At 47.4% G+C, this 18,161-nt stretch overlaps 4 protein-coding genes across 4 annotated transcripts; 1 reads left to right on the forward strand and 3 right to left on the reverse strand.

Annotated features, from left to right (window-relative positions):
* Positions 1-1,494: 1,494 nt before the first annotated feature.
* N7455_006012 (uncharacterized protein) lies at positions 1,495-2,106 on the reverse strand (the record flags this gene model as incomplete). Its single annotated transcript, XM_065605181.1, has 1 exon — positions 1,495-2,106. One exon carries the CDS (start codon positions 2,104-2,106, stop codon positions 1,495-1,497), a length of 612 nt encoding a protein of 203 aa, XP_065462081.1.
* Positions 2,107-4,872: 2,766 nt separating this feature from the next.
* Positions 4,873-7,826, reverse strand: N7455_006013 (uncharacterized protein; the record flags this gene model as incomplete). The annotated part of the gene is made up of 4 exons (XM_065605182.1): positions 4,873-5,273; positions 5,425-7,323; positions 7,401-7,640; positions 7,697-7,826. The coding sequence occupies 4 exons, from the start codon at positions 7,824-7,826 to the stop codon at positions 4,873-4,875; spliced, it is 2,670 nt and encodes an 889-aa protein (XP_065462082.1).
* Positions 7,827-9,332: 1,506 nt separating this feature from the next.
* Positions 9,333-9,845, forward strand: N7455_006014 (uncharacterized protein; the record flags this gene model as incomplete). Its single annotated transcript, XM_065605183.1, has 3 exons — positions 9,333-9,641; positions 9,700-9,791; positions 9,833-9,845. 3 exons carry the CDS (start codon positions 9,333-9,335, stop codon positions 9,843-9,845), a joined length of 414 nt encoding a protein of 137 aa, XP_065462083.1.
* A 1,006-nt stretch (positions 9,846-10,851) lies between these two features.
* On the reverse strand, positions 10,852-11,461 carry N7455_006015 (PaaI family thioesterase; the record flags this gene model as incomplete). The annotated part of the gene is made up of 2 exons (XM_065605184.1): positions 10,852-11,304; positions 11,330-11,461. The coding sequence occupies 2 exons, from the start codon at positions 11,459-11,461 to the stop codon at positions 10,852-10,854; spliced, it is 585 nt and encodes a 194-aa protein (XP_065462084.1).
* Between the last annotated feature and the right edge of the window lie 6,700 nt (positions 11,462-18,161).

Raw genomic sequence — 18,161 nt, forward strand, 5'->3', positions numbered from 1 at the left:
TCGGTTTCACTGTAACATTTGCCAAATTCGAACCAGTGTTCCTAGATACAACCCTGAAGCTTAACTACAAGTCTGGCGTTATCACTTTGCCTAGCTAACTATGAAACTGAATCATACGTGTCATGAATTTAAATTGGTTCTGCACAAACTAGCAGGTTGTATGCAAGGCAATTGGGGTATAGTAAATGTGTGATCGAGTGTAAACAATTCACTTTATTCTTTACTACTATAGTTGGAGGCCAGTGGATTAAATTGGCTGCTGGGTTGAATTGTAGCCGTGTGTATACGTGTAGTCAGGACCATGTGACGAAGCTTTCGAGTCGAGTCGTGGGTCTTGGCGGTAGGTATTTGCCGGACAGTTCGACAGCGAGTTGACGTTCATTTGGTTAAGTGGTATGGCCTAGAGAAAAGGGGGAGGAGGGGAGAAGAAATCGTACATTATGTAGCAATGGTCAGCGTAAAACGTGTGTTATTTGCGTTCGCCTGGAGCGGATTGATGCTAGTGCAGGGCCATTGTGGAGTCCGATTATATGCACCTTTCATTGGATAACTGACTCGGTGCCCGAGGATTCACAATGGCTGCATGCCGATCTCACTGATGGGGATGATTTTGTTCATTGGCATATTTTATTACGCCGAGGTATAAGTTTTCTGGATACACACACACACACAATTCATTAACGCCCGGCGGCTGAACCGAAAGGGCAACACTATCACTGATCTAAATATACATGCCTTAGCTAATGCTGTGTCTCCTTGGAGCCCGTACAAGATTCCTTTCAGTATATGTCATCTCAGATGTCAATATCTTAGCGGTTCCTTGTGGGTTAGTGTTTAGTTAGTAGACTTGCTTGAAGGCGCTTCTCCAAGTGTTCAACATCCTATCTTCGGCAGTTGAAGCGCGTCTACCGTCTCTAGCACAAGGTAGTTGGTGGGGGTTAGATTAGGGTTGGGTTGGGGTAGGGTTGATTTGTGTTGGTTGACACGGCTAAGTGGAATGGTTTATTAGCACTAAGTGTGAAGCCAATGAAGGTGGCCGATTCCATTGAGGCCAGCGCTTTCAGGTACTGTCCATATGTACTCAAAATGATGTCCAATTGTCTTGTAATACCGATGACTCAACGAATGCAGAGCACTTCGGGTTTTTTATTAATCAGCACCTCTAGCTCTATGAGCCAACACTGTCCAGGGGAGGATCAAGGGAGAATTGAGACTAGATGGCTGAGACATGCACCGGAGCTGCCGGCTTTCGCTAGCAAGGACAGCAACGAGCAAGGTTGGAACAACGGGTAAACGCACTACATATGCGTGATGTGGAAGCTGATCAAGACAGACCAGCCATCAAATCTTTATTTTATCTTAGGTAGTACTTATATTAAACGTTACCCGTTCTGCAGGATCCATTTATCTTGTTCCTGTTTCCCTGGCAAGGCCAGAGAGGACAGATTGGCCTCAGCATAGCACAGAGGGACTGAGTATTAGCAAAGACTCGACTCAAGCTTCCCTAGGGGGCAAGTTGGTGTCTAAGTCGTGGGCAGCGGCCCCATGCTGAAGAAGAAATTGAACGCGTTGACAGTTGGCGGACTCGCGGAACACCTCTTCTAACAGACGGTTGATCCCACACGGGACGTCGTGGAGAGAGGCCTCATGCTGGAGAAGAAATTGAACGCGTAGACAGTTGCCGGGCTCGCGGAACGTCGCTTCTAACAGACGGTTGATCCCACACGGGACGTCGTGGAGAGAGGCCCCATGCTGGAGAAGAAATTGAACGCGTTGACAGTTGCCGGACTCGCGGAACACCTCTTCTAACAGACGGTTGATCCCACACGGGACGTCGTGGAGAGAGGCCCCATGCTGGAGAAGAAATTGAACGCGTTGACAGTTGCCGGACTCGCGGAACACCTCTTCTAACAGACGGTTGATCCCACACGGGACGTCGTGGAGAGAGGCCCCATGCTGGAGAAGAAATTGAACGCGTAGACGGTTGCCGGGCTCGCGGAACGTCTCTTCTAACAGACGGTTGATCCCACACGGGACGTCGTGGAGAGAGGCCCCATGCTGGAGAAGAAATTGAACCCGTCGACAGTTGCCGGACTCGCGGAACATCTCTTCTAACAAATTGCCACACAGAATGTATCTCAAGGACGCCCCATTTTTAGTGAGTTCATCAAGACTGTGATGCTCGAACTTACGTGAGCTAAGGCGTAACTGTAAAACGTGGGATAAAGGAATATAGTGTAGCTCATAAGTGGCTTGCGGGTTTTTCGCAAGGATGGAAAGCTGTTTGATATTGAATGTGTATTGTATCTTTCGACATGTAGCGCAGAGGTCCAAGAGCTCTTTCAAAAGTAGGTACTCCGCAATGTGATTATCTCATTTGGTAGGTTAAGCAAGGCCATGATGGCTTATCTGTAGGAGGTTCTGTGGTTCCTCTTCACTAGCTTCAAATGTTGAAATGGAATGAACCGACAGACGGAGCTGAATCCTCGCAACAATTAGGGGTGAAGGCTGGAGGCAATAGCTGGGAGAAGAGGCTAAGGGGTGGATTTCACGTGAAGGGTGGCCTAATTATCTGCAAAGGCGGCAAGAAATGACGTCAAATACAAATACTCGCTCAAAATTGTACCTCTGTATACGTGAGACCCAGATCTGCATGATGACGATAAGGGATACAGTAATAGAGATCCTAACCATCAGCCTTTTAGCATGAGCCTTGTATTCCTCCTTGCTTTATCATCGTGACGCGGACGGATCCCAGTGAATTGTACCAGCCGAGACAAAACAAGTGCGACGTATAAAATTTCGAAATGAACATTTTGCCAATTCGAGTGTTGCTTTGTTTGCGTTGTTTGTTGTGTTTGTGTGAAACCTTCTGGTGCCTCCAGCCAGCTACTTATTCTAGGCCCTGGAAAATACCTGGCAATCTATATGACCATTGTAATTCACGCTGACTCATCAAAGATACATCAAGACATACAAGCGGAAGGATATCCTAATATCGACTAGTGCGCTTGAGGTGGGGCCCCGGGAGATAAAGAGAGTAAGAATTGAGTTAAAACTGATTCCGAATATCACTGTATAACATATTCATTTATGTGAATGAGCCAAAAAAAAAATATCAGGAGAAAGAGAATGGTTGGAAACAAGTTTGACAGTGTATTCCCAATAAGCCAAATCGTGAAAGGAGAAGGCGCATGGAGAGCAATCCAAGGAAGCCTCGACGCGCACTCGGCTCTCCTTGTTATGGGTCTAAGTTCTTGACCGTTGAAGACTTAATCACCGAAATTCGATGGGGACAATGTCCACATAGGAAATGCCAATTTTCATATATGAAGCGCATTAGGTAGAACTTGCGGTATTTAAACGAACGGTGGTGAACTGGGGCACATTTTAATATGAGGGGTTGAATGAAGTTGGGCGCTCAGCGGGGAATCAATTGACTAAGAGTCGTTTAAATGAGGGTGCCTCAACGTATTTATAGTCACCATCGAGTAAAGATCGATGTCTTTGATGTCTTTCTTGTAGGGTCTCTTTTGTCATGCAAGACTCGCCATCGTTGTTTACTACTGAAGCTGAGGGCTGTTGGCGGGAAACGCACTTTCCATCCGCCCTCATGTTTGGCGGTCAGCCTCACATATCGTCATCTAGCGTTGGCCTCTTCCAAAACAACCACAAATTGTTGCCAGAAAGAAACTTACGGTCACGGCTGAGGCTGCATTCTCCCTACATCTTGCGATCCACCCTCACAACGACGGAGTCACATCCGCCCCTCCTGCCTCGCCACTCTGCCACCTCATAGTTCCTAATGCAGGACTGACTGGTTGCTTGAGATATGAAAATGAATACAGCTTAACGGCGTACTCTCTATGGACCATCAGGCCGATGATGCGTGTCGTCCTCATAGCTTTCTTATATTTATATCAACTTCCATTCAACTTGCAAAGGCCACTCGAAGTTCTATATCATTCATGCCACCTGGGTCAAAAACGCGAGTGTGTCCGCCGATTTTGTTTGTTCGGATAGAGACCCCAAGAATTCCACGCTTTCAATGTCCGCTATCTATCTCCGAACCATCTACGCGGCTTGCTTTTCAAAGCTGGAAGGGAGGTGTGCCATGGAATTCTGTATGACGCTCAGCGACTGTAAAATTCGGGTCTCTTCAGGCTGTCCTGCGAGAACAATCAGGGCTGTTTTGATTCGGCGGATATGGGCTTGTCTTCAACATTTAGAGCAACAAAATCCACGATTCGCGAAATCAGTATAAACCCTTTGGCGCGGAGTTCAGAATTCAGGCTATGAAATATAAGCCAGTTTTCATTTACGCCCAGTTTGCAGATGCAGACAGAAGTACCTACCTGTCACTGTGTTCTGTGTTCTGTGTTCTATTTGAGGTGATACGATACCGACTGGAGTTTTCTGAATTGGCCAAAGTAAAATTAGTGCGGCAGTAGCAGGATAAAGAAAGCAAGTACAAGAGAAAGGAAGAAGGAGAACCCAAATTTGATGCAAATACATTTACATTGGACATTTAGGCAAGACTAGGATAATGATAGAGATATCTAAAAGCTGACATCATCCAAGACATGCCATGTCTAGTGAAGGTGAGGCCCTACTACCGAAGTAGAGGATGTTGGGTCAGTTGTGATAATCGAGGAGGTATGGGGGCCAGACAACACATGGTGAGGTGGCTGTCTATAAAGAGGCTCACCCGCACGATGGTGATACATTTGCTTCGCCAAGGATGGGAGCGGATGGCCCTGGTACCGCTCGGCACCGCGCCTCTGCAACTGGTGAAGGGGATAGGGAGGAAGACTGGTAGGGCTAGTCAGGAAGGTTGGGTCTGATAATGGAAGATCTGCCTCAGACTTCATGTCAGGACTGCGTGGAATCACGAGTATAGTGTATGAACGAACCGCCTGTGTGAGCCATCCCTGATGCACCGATAGATTGGGAAACCCCAGATTGGGAATTGGGCGTGTAGTAATGGGCTGGTCCAGAGTATGAAACTTTGGAGTTGGACTGGCAATTTGGGATTACTGTGTAACTGGGCTGGGGAATGTTTGTGGGTGGGATATTGACGTCTCGCACTTGAGGCTGCGACGTATTCTGCAAATTTAGGCGCATTTCCAGTTGTGGAATGTTGGCGTTCGAGATATCAGAAGAATCTGACGGTTGGTCTCCAGCTCCTTCGGGCGTTCCGGTGGACAATTCTGAGTAATGTGAACCTGCCTGCGCGTACTCGAGGGTAGGCTGGTTGGGGCATCCTCTTCCACCTGCAAGTGCATCAAAGGAAAACAGTCAGTCTGGGAAGCATGAACGGGTAAAGGAGGAAAGGAGGAAAGGTTAGGGAACACATATGGATCTGACATGCTTCAAAGGACCTAATGACTCTGGCGAACACCGCATTGAAAGGAATGAGCTTACTCTGGGACCCTGTTTTCTGAGACACATTTTGGTCCTTTCTTTTCTGCTCGACAATATTGTCATTTGATGTTTGCTGGTTTTCTTGCCCACCAGGTAGAGCGTCTCGCTCATTGGTCCCCATCTGAGCGAGCGGAGTCATTTCGCTTATGTTCGGTTCAGTGGGATGGACGTTACCGCCATTAATTGCTCTAAACCTAGCCGGAGGGTTTAGCGTGGTATTACCGACATTCTCAAGAGGTGCTGAAAACACCACCTGTTTGGAAGCGCATTCGGAGGCAACAGCAGTCGGTGGATTTTGATTCACTGCTTCTTTACCCTCATTCAAGGGTGGAGGACTGTTGCGAGAAAGTATCTCTGTGTTGTTTAGAACCTGCGGCTGATTGAGTTGTGGCGATCGAGGTCGGTCCAACGGTGGATGCTTGAGTGTAGTATTCTCATTGCTCGGTATAGCGATAGTATGGGATGGATCCAAGCTGGGAGTGTCGGATCCAATGATGGCGTTGGGTGATCGTGATACCCGCATAGTATCAAGAGCGGCAGGGACAACTGGAGCTAGTTGACCTGGAGTGGGGGTTGAGGTTACATCCTTATGGCGAGAATCTGCCTTTCTCTTTCTGCGACAAGCTGTAACGATAGCAGAAGAAGATCGATAGTGGCAAAAGTCTCTCAGAAACTCAACTTCAAGTCTCTCCTTTGGTAGGTTTTTCCGTTTCATGTGCCACCCTGGTAAACGTTTCAGGTCCTTATCGTTCCAATTGGGATGAGAACGCGCCGCCTGTGCTTTAGACTTCTCACGGAGACATCTTCTAATCAATTCTTCGTCAATCAAAGCTCTTTCAGAGGTATCAAGGGTTGGCTCATCCATTCCGCAGTTTTGAGGGTGATGCTCAGTCGAGTTACCAGTGGAGCTTGGTTCAGGAACTTGGAAGGTCGTTGGTGACCTGGCCACACTTTCTGTGTGGATTTCATTATTCGAACCCTCATTTGCTGAACCTCTAGCCAATGGATTTCCACGCGATGAAGATTGCGGAGAAAGTCTCTTTGATGGTTGGTTGCCATGCGCCGTGTCTGTCTGTTCCACGTGCATTGCACTGGACTCAGCACGATGGATAAGCGTTTGGCCTAGCTCTTCGAGTGTGGTATCACCTTCAGAGGGATGCCGGATTGAAGATTGGATAGGTTCTGATATCCGAGGGGGTTCTAAGGGAGAGCTTTGAGGAAAGCCAGAATCAACCATCCCTGATGTTTCGGCGAGGACATTGATTGGATTATCATTCGTTGGCTGACTTTCGGGCGCCAGATCTGAGAACACTGGATGGTCTTTGGGCGATTCTTCAGCCTGATGGCTTCCTCGAACTGGCCATTCATTTTGACTTGTACCTGACTGTAGTTCATGCTCTTGAGATACGTGCCGGAACCTTAACATTTGATTCGCAGTATCCTGTTCAAGCACTGTATGTGAGTCACTGGATTCTGGTTCATGGTCAGCCGGTTGAACACCACGGAGGGCGTAAAGGCTTCCATCCTCGCAGTCTTCAGAATTCAGATAGGGTAGCAGGTTCGAGGCTAGACGTAAAGCGTGAACCTCGATGTTCGACCTCGAGATCAATTGTTGGGTGAAATCCACTGATTCAGAGGGTTGAGACGGCGGTGGGGAGGAGCGAGGTGTCAAAACCACAGGTCTTTTGCGCGAGGTCTTCTTATTGCGCTTCCTAAAAGGGCTTTTTCCTGTTAAGAAATACACTTTTGCCTCAATAGCATGAAAAGTCCGTTTTTGCTTGAATGTTCGGTGAAAGTTCCGGGCAATCTCTTCCTCCGACAGATTCTCCTGCACTTGGTGTTCGAACCATAGAGGAAGCTGCTTCAATATTTCCGCAGGCCAAGCCCTATTTTTGGGGACTGGTACATCCAAATTATTAGTACATTTGTCCAACCTCTCCAATTTCAACGCCACGCTTTTTATGTGCATTACTTACAGTTCTGTGTCCCAGCATCGCGTTTTGAAGCACTGGCTTGCACGTCTGTTCTTTGAGTCTCAATAGTCATCCCATCGAGCGAACCAGCGTCAACCTGCGCTGGCGTAAAGATTGCTGGCTCTTCGGCTGATTCCAGGGGAAAGGGCGAGCCCGCCGATCTTTGACTTGGCTCCGGATTGCGGCGGAGAATTCGATCTCTTCTTAGTACCTCTTCAAGCACAGTGTTATTGGCTTTGATGACTGCGAGGTGATGTAAGTGAGTGAATAGGATGAACATAATGTTTGAGTGGGCTTACCTTCGGATGCAATTTGGTTCACCCGTGATGTCATTTCGGCTGTCAGCGCCAAGGTGTTTAGTTCTGTCTGTACGTCCCTTTCGTAGGACCATGGTTGAACAAGCTTCCGGGGTAATCCTGAAAGGATCATGTTGTGTTGGAAAGCAGACAACTGGACAATCACGCCCCGATCCCGCATATGGAAATGATGAATTCCACTCCCTTTGTATTCGGCCTGATAATTCCTTTCCTTGACAACGTCAAGCCAATTAATATTGGCACTGGCTTCGTCGTTCTGGAGCTGAAGCACACAAGGTTTTGGTGCTCCAAGCATCACTTCTATTGTCTTCACTAGGGTGTCGCTTATGAGGGGTACGTTCAAGAATCCAGCAAAGCTCTCTCGCCCCGCCAGTGCCCTGTAATGTGACCGAGAGTGTTGAAGAACCAAAGACAGCTGGTCTTGAAAAGGCTTAAAATGCTCAGAATACACGCTTTTCATTTCTGGCAGACAGTTCAACATGCAATCATCTTCTCCAATGTTGTGGCCAGAGCCTTGAACAGTGACAGCGTTGGTGTCCATCGAGAACGTGATTTAATCTGAATGAACATTAGTTAGGAAACTGTGGGCGCACATAATAAGAATAAATTACCAAAGACTGATGTTTACAGGACAAACATGAAAAGGAGACTGTGAGGTTCAGGATGCTAAGCAGAGGTCCGACAGCGCGCTAGTTATAAACCCATCCGTTGACATCACGTGTATGGACCAAGTTTGTTAGAAGCGAATTACGGGTTACTGATTGGGCCGGGGATCGAGAGATGGGGCCGCACCCACTTCCCATTTTAAAACTAAAATGGGATAAAATACAGAGCACAGCCAATACGAGACTACATGACCGCTAAGTGGGATTATGAAACCTGGCATTTCATGTGACGGCGCATTTGGGGTATAGAAGTTCTAGACTGTATCGGCGGCTGGTGCCGTCATTAATTCCACGGTTCATGCAGGCGAGACAAGCCCATGCGGTTGATCACTAGAGCCGGATAATCCCGCAGTCCTCCTCAGTTTTACTACGCTAATAAATCATACATCAAGCCCGTTTGAAACAGAAGGTCAGATAATAACCTGAATAATCCATAATGTAATGTCAGTACTGGATAGAGCAAGGTAACACATTATTATTCGTACTCTTGGTAAATAAAGAATTTTTCGGTTACATCTCACAAAATGCTCAACAATGAGCCGGTCGGTTTGCGCAGGAGCAACGGTTAACAGCAAGTTAAAAAGATCAACCTCGACGAGCGGGAACTAAGTAATACTCTAGAACACATTGCTAGATTTAAACAGTCTTCGGACATACTAACGACCGTTCGTTGAATACGGTCATAAAACTGCAGGAGGCTGGTGACCCTCCGAGGCTTTGACCGAAAACCAAGAGCACCCGGCCAGAGCAACATAGGCTGCTATGAACATATTGTGCCGGTGGAGATATTGTCTTAACCTGCCCTCAGAAAAAATATGGCCTGTGCTTTGGACCTACCACTTTTCTCAGAATCTCGCGAAAGCTTTCACACACTCGCACAGCATCCCGAGAAGCCGTCCCGATATACCACGTGAGTAGTCATATAAATTGGCTGATGGGAAGCACTTGTCGGGATGAAGGATGCAGGTATCATGTTTAACTGGTCAAATGAGGAAGTTGTTATCACGGTCTACTTTTCATCCCGATGCATCCGTCCCAAGTCGCTCTGCTGCCTGCTTCTGCATCGAGGCCACATTCGCTCTCTCAGCGCCGTTGAACGTAAAATTATCTCCATAACCAAACAACACCCATATTTGAAATCCTCCAATGGTCATTGGGATTTGAATGCCATCGATCGCTGGATGAACGACCTTATTCGAAGCCATGAGTCGGTCAACAAATTAATTAAGTTCTCACTTGAGGATGCGGAAGATATGGCCCTCGTGAGCTGTCCCTTTGGCGTGTTTTTCACTAGTACTTACCGCCTTCTGCTGATTATAGAAACAATCTGTCGATTATCTATTGGAAGCAATGGAAAACCTCGGTCTAGATTTCACAGACCCGGCATTCAACACCTGCAAGGTTTCCGGAATGTAAGTTTACGTGGCCTGATCTTAGATAGCACTGACAATAGGTCCATTCATTGAAGATTGTAATCTACACTTTCATTTTCTGACTCGAGCCCTCACGCTATCATTATACGGAAAAAGAGATCACTTACGCAATTTTCAATATTTTTGCAGGTTGAAGCATATACAATCACGCTTTTTTGGAAACGCAAGTCATCCTGGCTGAAAATGACCTAAAATCAACTGGTTCCTCTGGCAAAACTTTGGTTATGTATTGCTTCTTTCGCGTACATTGATCTCTCCAAGAATCATCTTACATGTGTTATTGTTCATGATTTAATACCAACATAGGTGGCCATGAAACCTTTGGAGTAGATCGATATCCGGTAGGCTGCGATTGGCTAAATATTGAGTCACTGCCTCGTCTGACTGCAATGTAGGAAAGAGAAGCTGGAAAAACACTGATAGACATTTGAGGATGACATGATTCACTGGCCAGAGACGTAAAAGTAAACCGTTCAGCCACGTGGGTCGAAGAATTTCTAATTCCTCCTGCTGCCATGCTCCACTCAAGGAGCCACAAGCAATGGTTTGTTCCCCTCCAGAGACGGCTTGAAGCGAACGTAGCAGTCTTTGGCGGTAATTAGGCAGATCTCGTGGTCGCAAAAAAGGCGAAAGAGACTTATGAACGTCTTGACACTAACATTTTGCCCGTCACTTTGCCGCCGGTATGAGGAATCAGATCCTAGCTCGAGAAAAACAAATTGCTCTATAATTCAGTACCTCCTTGAGGACATAAGCTGCTCCAGCCAATACCTTGGAAAGGGCTGGACTCCTTCCGGAAAAATGGCAATAATGAACAATATTTCTTCATGGCCAGGTAGTATGGCCAGGCAAGCGAGGGGCACAGGGACGAATATATAATTTCACAAACCACTAGAAAATGACGACTAGCTAAAAAGAGAAATAGATGACAACCAGAGAATCTCGAAATGCAGACACCTGGGTGTTGCAGGCGCTGGTTCACACATAAAGATAACGAATTCACTCCCTCCCAGGAACCCATCGTCAAAGACGATGGCCCTTATTCCGGATCTTTCGGCCCTATAAACAAAGCTTCCGTTTTGACCGCCTCAATCCAATCTTGAGAAGCCTTTCCTGGAATCTGGAGGGACCCTTTTAGGAAAATTTTGCGACCTTCAACCCTATCAGGCCATGCACGAAGAAGTATCGGAGCTGTTGGTGGAACCGATTGGAGATAAGACGTGTTCAGGTAGGCTGTCACCGCTGGTTTGCAACAATCAGCAATGATGCGGTCCATCAATAGGGCAATGTATCCGCCAAACAATTTCCCATTGTAGTAGCACATCTGTTGTGCAGGGCTCAAAAGCAGAAGAGACTCCACCTCCCGCCCCAGAGGATGGGGCTTGAAAGTGGGGCGATAGCCCTGCAACAGAGAATTCATCATTTCGATCGGGGGCTCGTGGGAGGCAGACACAGAGGATAGCTTCAAAATGTCAGTACTGTACAGGGCAAACTAGGAACTTATTATTCAGACTTACATGCGTGCGTTTGGCTAATTTGCTGCATCCATCAAAAGAGGATGCTGGGTATGGTTCCGCCAATGATCGATATTCGCGAATGGATCGATAGAGAAGAGAGAGCGTGTATTGCCGTTTCATAATTCCATACATTCTTGTTGCGAAGCCTTGAGGATGAAGAAAAATTGCACACCGCATACCGGCTATAGACGTTTATGTAGAGCTTTTTACGATGACAACATTCCTACCTAGTAAAGTCATCTCTGTCCCTTCGCTGGAATTGGGCAGTCCAGGGCGCAAAATAGTCCTAAATCGGCGGTTGTTGGCGGACTTGTTCAGTGAAAGAGTGCTCTTGGATGCGTTGAACGAATGCTGGAGATGACCAAGGTTGACGTCCCAATAATCCCTGATTAATCTTTCAACACGCCCAGGTCTTAACCACTTCTTAGCCACTTCTTAACCACTTCTTAACCACTCTCCATAACCACTCTCCATAACCACTCTCCATAACCACTCTCCATAACCACTCTCCATAACCACTCTCCATAACCACTCTCCATAACCACTCTCCATAACCACTCTCCATAACCACTCTCCATAACCACTCTCCATAACCACTCTCCATAACCACTCTCCATAACCACTCTCCATAACCACTCTCCATAACCACTCTCCATAACCACTCTCCATAACCACTCTCCATAACCACTCTCCATAACCACTCTCCATAACCACTCTCCATAACCACTCTTCATAACAATCCGCCCACTTTGGGTTTATTGGCTTGAAAATGACTTGGGCTTTATCACATCACACCTCATGTATAGAGCTCTCTTCTCTATTAGTACCAGGACTGAATCCAGCGCACCATGGTACTTCCAAGTGTACAAAGTCAAATGGCATTGGTAGACAGGTCTGGCTAACGTGAATCTTGATTTACTATCATTCTTTTAAGTTAGGAACAGTAATCCGAGTTTAATTTCGGTAATTACGTCCAAGGTATGTATCACCCGTTCGACTTGTAAGTGCATACGGGAAAGCTCGAGATACGATCGCTGTGCGCGGATTAAGAGAAACAAGGTAGTAAACAGGTTTTGTGCATGTCTTAGCTTCCTCGAGTATCGACTTGCGACCACTGAGTACTGATCCCTAGCACCACGGAGAGGTGCCTGCACATCGCTAGGGGAAGCACAGAATATTACCTCACGGGGCTCAAGGCAATGAGGGAGCACAGAATATAACCTCACGGGGCTCAAGGCAATGAGGGAGCACAAAAATAACCTCACGGGGCTCAAGGCAATGAGGGAGCACAAAAATAACCTCACGGGGCTCAAGGCAATGAGGGAGCACAAATATAACCTCACGGGGCTCAAGGCAATGAGGGAGCACAGAATATAACCTCACGGGGCTCAAGGCAATGAGGGAGCACAAAAATAACCTCACGGGGCTCAAGGCAATGAGGGAGCACAAAAATAACCTCACGGGGCTCAAGGCAATGAGGGAGCACAAAAATAACCTCACGGGGCTCAAGGCAATGAGGGAGCACAAATATAACCTCACGGGGCTCAAGGCAATGAGGGAGCACAAATATAACCTCACGGGGCTCAAGGCAATGAGGGAGCACAAATATAACCTCACGGGGCTCAAGGCAATGAGGGAGCACAAATATAACCTCACGGGGCTCAAGGCAATGAGGGAGCACAGAATATAACCTCACGGGGCTCAGGGCAGTGAGGACCGCAATGCTGCGGCAGAACTTCAAGTCAGAAGACGAGAAATAGAGAGCTGAGATGAAATAAATCATCTGAGCGCACGAGGGCAGGAAGCCTGCTCCTAGTTTCCGATAGTGGGCGCGTATCGCTCTTTTATATATTCTGCTACGGCACCCGGCATGTACCATTAACGCGATGCAACACGAGCCCAGCCTCGCCTGGTGGTCAGTCCCACTTTTTGATGGGTGGATATCGAGTCTACGAATATCCAATGAACCCCAAGTGAGAGCCTCTGGTACCCGTTTAATTGAAATCGGGGCATGTGAATTAAACGAGGTTTATGAAACCGGTCGTTCAACTAACTACCCTCATATCCTAGTATCTTCGAGAATTCAAGATGTCATGGTCAAATGGCCCTCTTTCGCCCCACTCGTCGTGACAAGTTTGTCGAAATCCCTCGCAGCACTTTCGTTACGTGAGTTATAAATCGCCTTCTACTCTAGCTGGACTAGGACAGTTAAGATCACCGCCTCTAGGCATTTACTCTCTTTTTACGAATAGTAAATCCGTTTTTGACACATGATAAACCACAGATCACGGCATTTACCGGTCCGCGCTTAGTGCCTGCAATAACGTGATCCACCGCAAGCATAAATCATGTTTCCGCCCGTTTAACCTTTTCTCCCTCTTCCTCCTCCCTATCCTGAAATTTCGCTCTCAATTTCTTAACATCTTACCAATGGCGTATACACAACGTCTAGGGTCCAGAAGCCAACCAGGTGGCTATCAAACACGATTCTCTAGCATGATGTATCCAGTGGAAGAGCAAACCCCGACAGTGACTTCACCTCGCCTCACGCAAGAGCAGCGCCCACTCCAAAAAACCCCTGATCTGACACCCCGTACCGACAAGGAAAAAGGTATTGTCATCTGCAGGCCAGGCCCACGGGCGAGATAGATCGTAGCTGACTTGAAGCCTTGCAGCACAGCAATATTCGCACTCAACCCACCAAGACCCGGAGTGAGTTTCCACCACACTAATGATTGGCTTTATTTGCTGACTTTTGGGTTTGCAGCCTTCACAAGCGAGTCAAGTGAGTGTCACAACCTTCTCCTTGATCTGGCAGATTCCCTCTCCAGTACATTGCTAGACTCCGCGCCTGCTTTGCAAGTGGACAAACCAAGATGCTAATCAGAATGAATAGGAAGATCGAACATTTCATCAAGAGGATTACACAGGATGGCTTCGCCGATGTATTGACCGAAAACGCGGCATTACTGAGCGAAACAACAGCACTCAAAGGCAGGATCCAGGAACTAGAGGGAACACTGGAGAACTTGAAAAATCGCCTAGATGAGTTGTGCAAGGAAAGGCGAGTTTCCACCATTCAGAGCAATCCTGCGCGCAAGAAACGGGCAGTGCCTCAGTGACTAGTCATTGGCCCTTTAACTAGTCATTAGCCCTCTAACCAAGCCGGAGAAATGAAACAACAGTGAAGACGGTGCCCTACGGCAAGACTCAGCTGAGTGATATGGTTTTATCTTTAAGCGCTGCACTTTGGATACAATGTCATGAGTAAAAATGTTCCCGAGTCTAGAAGCAACCTTTTCACCAGCCAAAATAAGAAAACTCCCGCCATTGCGGTAAAGCTCAAGGGTATACAACTCAAAGTACGTAAATATGCATTACTTACTAAAGTAATCAAAGCAACCCCACATGTGTTTGATCTTCCCTTCCTAGCGGTCATTTAATTCGGGATGGACGGGAGGTACATAGATAGTGGGGCCCTGTCGACGCGAACCATGGAACTACTGGTGCCCTGTGCGCATGGGTTCCTGATACTCGCGAAAGTAGTATCAATAAATTATTAACGATCAAACCCGTTAACTACCTTATATCCACTTTTAGCGCTACGCCGCTATTGTACATTGTAGAGCGAATGTCTTGGCTAGGGTTCTCGGGAGAGCACTAGAACCCCGATACATTTTTTCTTAGGGCTAAATCCAGAAAAGGGATTACTACCAGACCCGAAAGTTCCTGAGGCAGTAATCACTGGGGTTTCAAATGAAATAGTTTTACATAAAGTGCGCCGTAGATCAGTCCCAATCAAAGCTCAGCCGTGCTGACCCAGCAAGCTGTCGAGGACGGCAATACAATATATATATATACATGGATATGGCGAAAACTGCGACAGGCCTAGTACGAAAACAATCCGGATGTACACCGAAGGGACGAATGTGAGCGCTCATTAAATCGCAGCATTTTGCGATGCCTCAAAGCAGCTGACACGCGGCGTATAAACTTCCAGTGGTACGCAACGTAGCGCGAGGGGTCGGATCTTAGAGTATGTGGCATTTGGATCGTATAACCTATCGAATCATTAGCCCTCCTGGCCGTCGCCCAGGGCTGTCTCTCCATCTCACCTAATAGACTCTGGTCTGCACCTTCCGGGCCTCCTGTCATACAGCGACGTTCCGGATCTGCCAGCTGTTGCATCGCGTGGAGCAAATGGTGGGCTGTTGCGCTGGACGCTCTGGGTGTGAAGATGGGAGAAGACGGCAGAAATATTCTCAAGGCTTCTTCGCGTCGGACTCGTGGCTGGCGTTTCCCCGACTGGGAGGCCTCAGACAGTCTCTTCTGCATAGCGCGGTATTCTCGTAATAGATAGTTCCGTTTGCCTCGCAACGACTCGCCCGTTCGCTTTAGTCCGAACTGTCTGAAGTATGCCTTGGATTTTGCTTTCCACGACATCCCTCGATGTTGTAGTAGCCATGGATGGAGGTTCTCTTCTTCCGATGGAGACCAGGGAATTTTGGGCATCTTGACGAAGACAATTAAACCTCTGAAACAGAATGGCGGTGGAAAGTGAGGGTGTGCAGGGACCGTGCAATGGGAGGTGTTTAAGGAAGTCGGTCGAGTTTGGGGGTGGCCACGGTTTATCAATGATGGAAAAGCACCGGCAGCATATTTCAATTGTGGTCTTCTGTTATAACGCTATCTCTGATCTTGTCCGGCAAGGCGCTAGTCTGTTGTTCTCCACCAAAGACATTCTGCTTCAGACCGTTTATAGTGCTCCGGCATAGATATTGAGGGACAGAGATTAGTGCGGAAGCAAGAAGGATCTGCATTTGGTTAGCCAGGGCAATTTCCGTTCAAGCCAATGGGTACACACGGTTAAACAGGCTGTTCATGTTGGGCGAAAAGACCAGCGGTTTTGTGAGGTTGGTGTCTCAGCCTGTCAGTATATCCCACCCGTTGAGAAAACGGTCGATTTCCGAGGGGTATTTGTCACCTTGTTTTTAAACGTTGGACCCAGTGAAAATTCGGTTGTAGTCCAGTCACAGGTACGAATCTCTCCTCCAATCTCCGACGCTCCGGCCAGACTACGGTCTTTCACCCCTGTCCTGTGTGTAAATTTGAAGTCGTTCGGGAATCATAAATATTAAGTAATAAATAATAAAAGCGAACTTGAGGGGGCCTGTTACACTTGGCGGAAGCATAGGCCCTACCCAACCAACGGACTTCCTGAGGTCACCACAATTCCCTTTCTACATTCTTTCTGTCTCTGTTTTCTTTTTCCTTTTTACTTCCCTCTCTTGGGGTCCGCTCGAAGGCTTGGAGACCTCTGTCAGTGGCCGTGGATGAATCCACCCATACTGTATATCTCTGAGGGTACTTAGCGGTACTGAGCTCAGGTAATCATTGCTAGACTCGTTGGGTACTTGTTTCAATTTGACCCTTAAAAAGGAGCCCATTCCCCCATTGTGTTTACGGGACTAACTCATCATCCCTCGTTCCTCAAACCCCTCCTTGACCTACTTCAAGCAACATAATAATGGGTGTCCAGACGCCTCCGCCTAACGGCAGTTTGCAGAGATACTCAGACCGAATGTCTCAATTGTTTTCATCGGGTTCACCTGAGCCGAGCAATATTCACGACCCGTCTAGATCAGTTGCTGGCTCCATTGGCGAGGATTGTCATTACCAGCAGACCGACGTTCAATCCGATGACGACGGCATGGGAACTTCAATGGATGAATGCAGTGATGAAGAAGATACTCATCGGGCGATAAAACGTGAAAGTGCGGCCGAGCATGGACTCAGACATGTAAAGCCTCCGAACCCTGGTCACCCCAGAGGCTCGGAATCGACAATCATCGATTGTATGGCAGAGTGAGTGTCCCAAACCGCCCTATGGAATTATCCGTGGTCCTGCATGCTAACAGCTTGTTTATTTTAGATTGGATGTGCGAATGCAGTGAGTGGTTGTGCTTAGAGACGACCCCAGGATTCCCACGCTAATACGCATCAGATCTATTGAAGACTCACTCAAGAGCCAGGACCTGTGGAACAAAGCAATGCAGCAAAAAGTGGGATACATGATGGATAGTATTGACACGGCGAGGAAAGAAGTGGCTGCCTTGAAAGAAAAGGTTAGGATGTTATAGAAGGACAATGGCAAGAACAGTGCAGTTGAGGATCGAAAGGACGTGAGACGGGCCCTGTCGTCATTCAACAATCATGTAGAACGCAAATCGAAGCCTTTGGAAATTACCACAATGGAGAAAATCACTCAATAATCCGTTTATCCATTGTCTATCCATTATTTGTATCTGGTCTCATTCATCGACGACGTGGTATTACGCAATTCGCATGAGGATCACGTGTTGCCTTCAGGCAAGTTCCGCGCCAAAACCACGTCGCTTGTGAGAGCCAAGGTTATTCGCATAGAGACGATGAATTCCGTGGTAGATTTGAGAACGGTCGTAGTCCTGTTGGAGGACTGATGATCTCGAATCCGCTGCGAGGCTTTTTTTTTTTTTTGACCTTCTTGAACCGGTCTAGACGGCAGGAAAACTTTGGGATTGGTCCGGGGGAAGCTCAGTCGCTTCCGGTTCGGACCACGATCACCATTCCCTATATCCCCGGCAGGCATCCCGGATCCACGCACGGTAAGTAATTTCTATAATTTCCACATCACTCGTATAATCTTATCATCGACCCCATATTTTCGCGTTTATCATTAAATCACGCACCGGAGGAAGCTGACTCCATTTATCCCGCTTCGCTCCGCCAATATTTGCCAATGGCCTTGATAAAAATGATTTACGGATCCGTAAAGTCCGCCTCGCTTGAACTA

Source organism: Penicillium solitum, assembly GCF_028829755.1.
Source record: "Penicillium solitum strain IBT 25940 chromosome Unknown utg000003l_segment0_segment0, whole genome shotgun sequence".
Taxonomy (NCBI): Eukaryota; Fungi; Ascomycota; class Eurotiomycetes; order Eurotiales; family Aspergillaceae; genus Penicillium; species Penicillium solitum.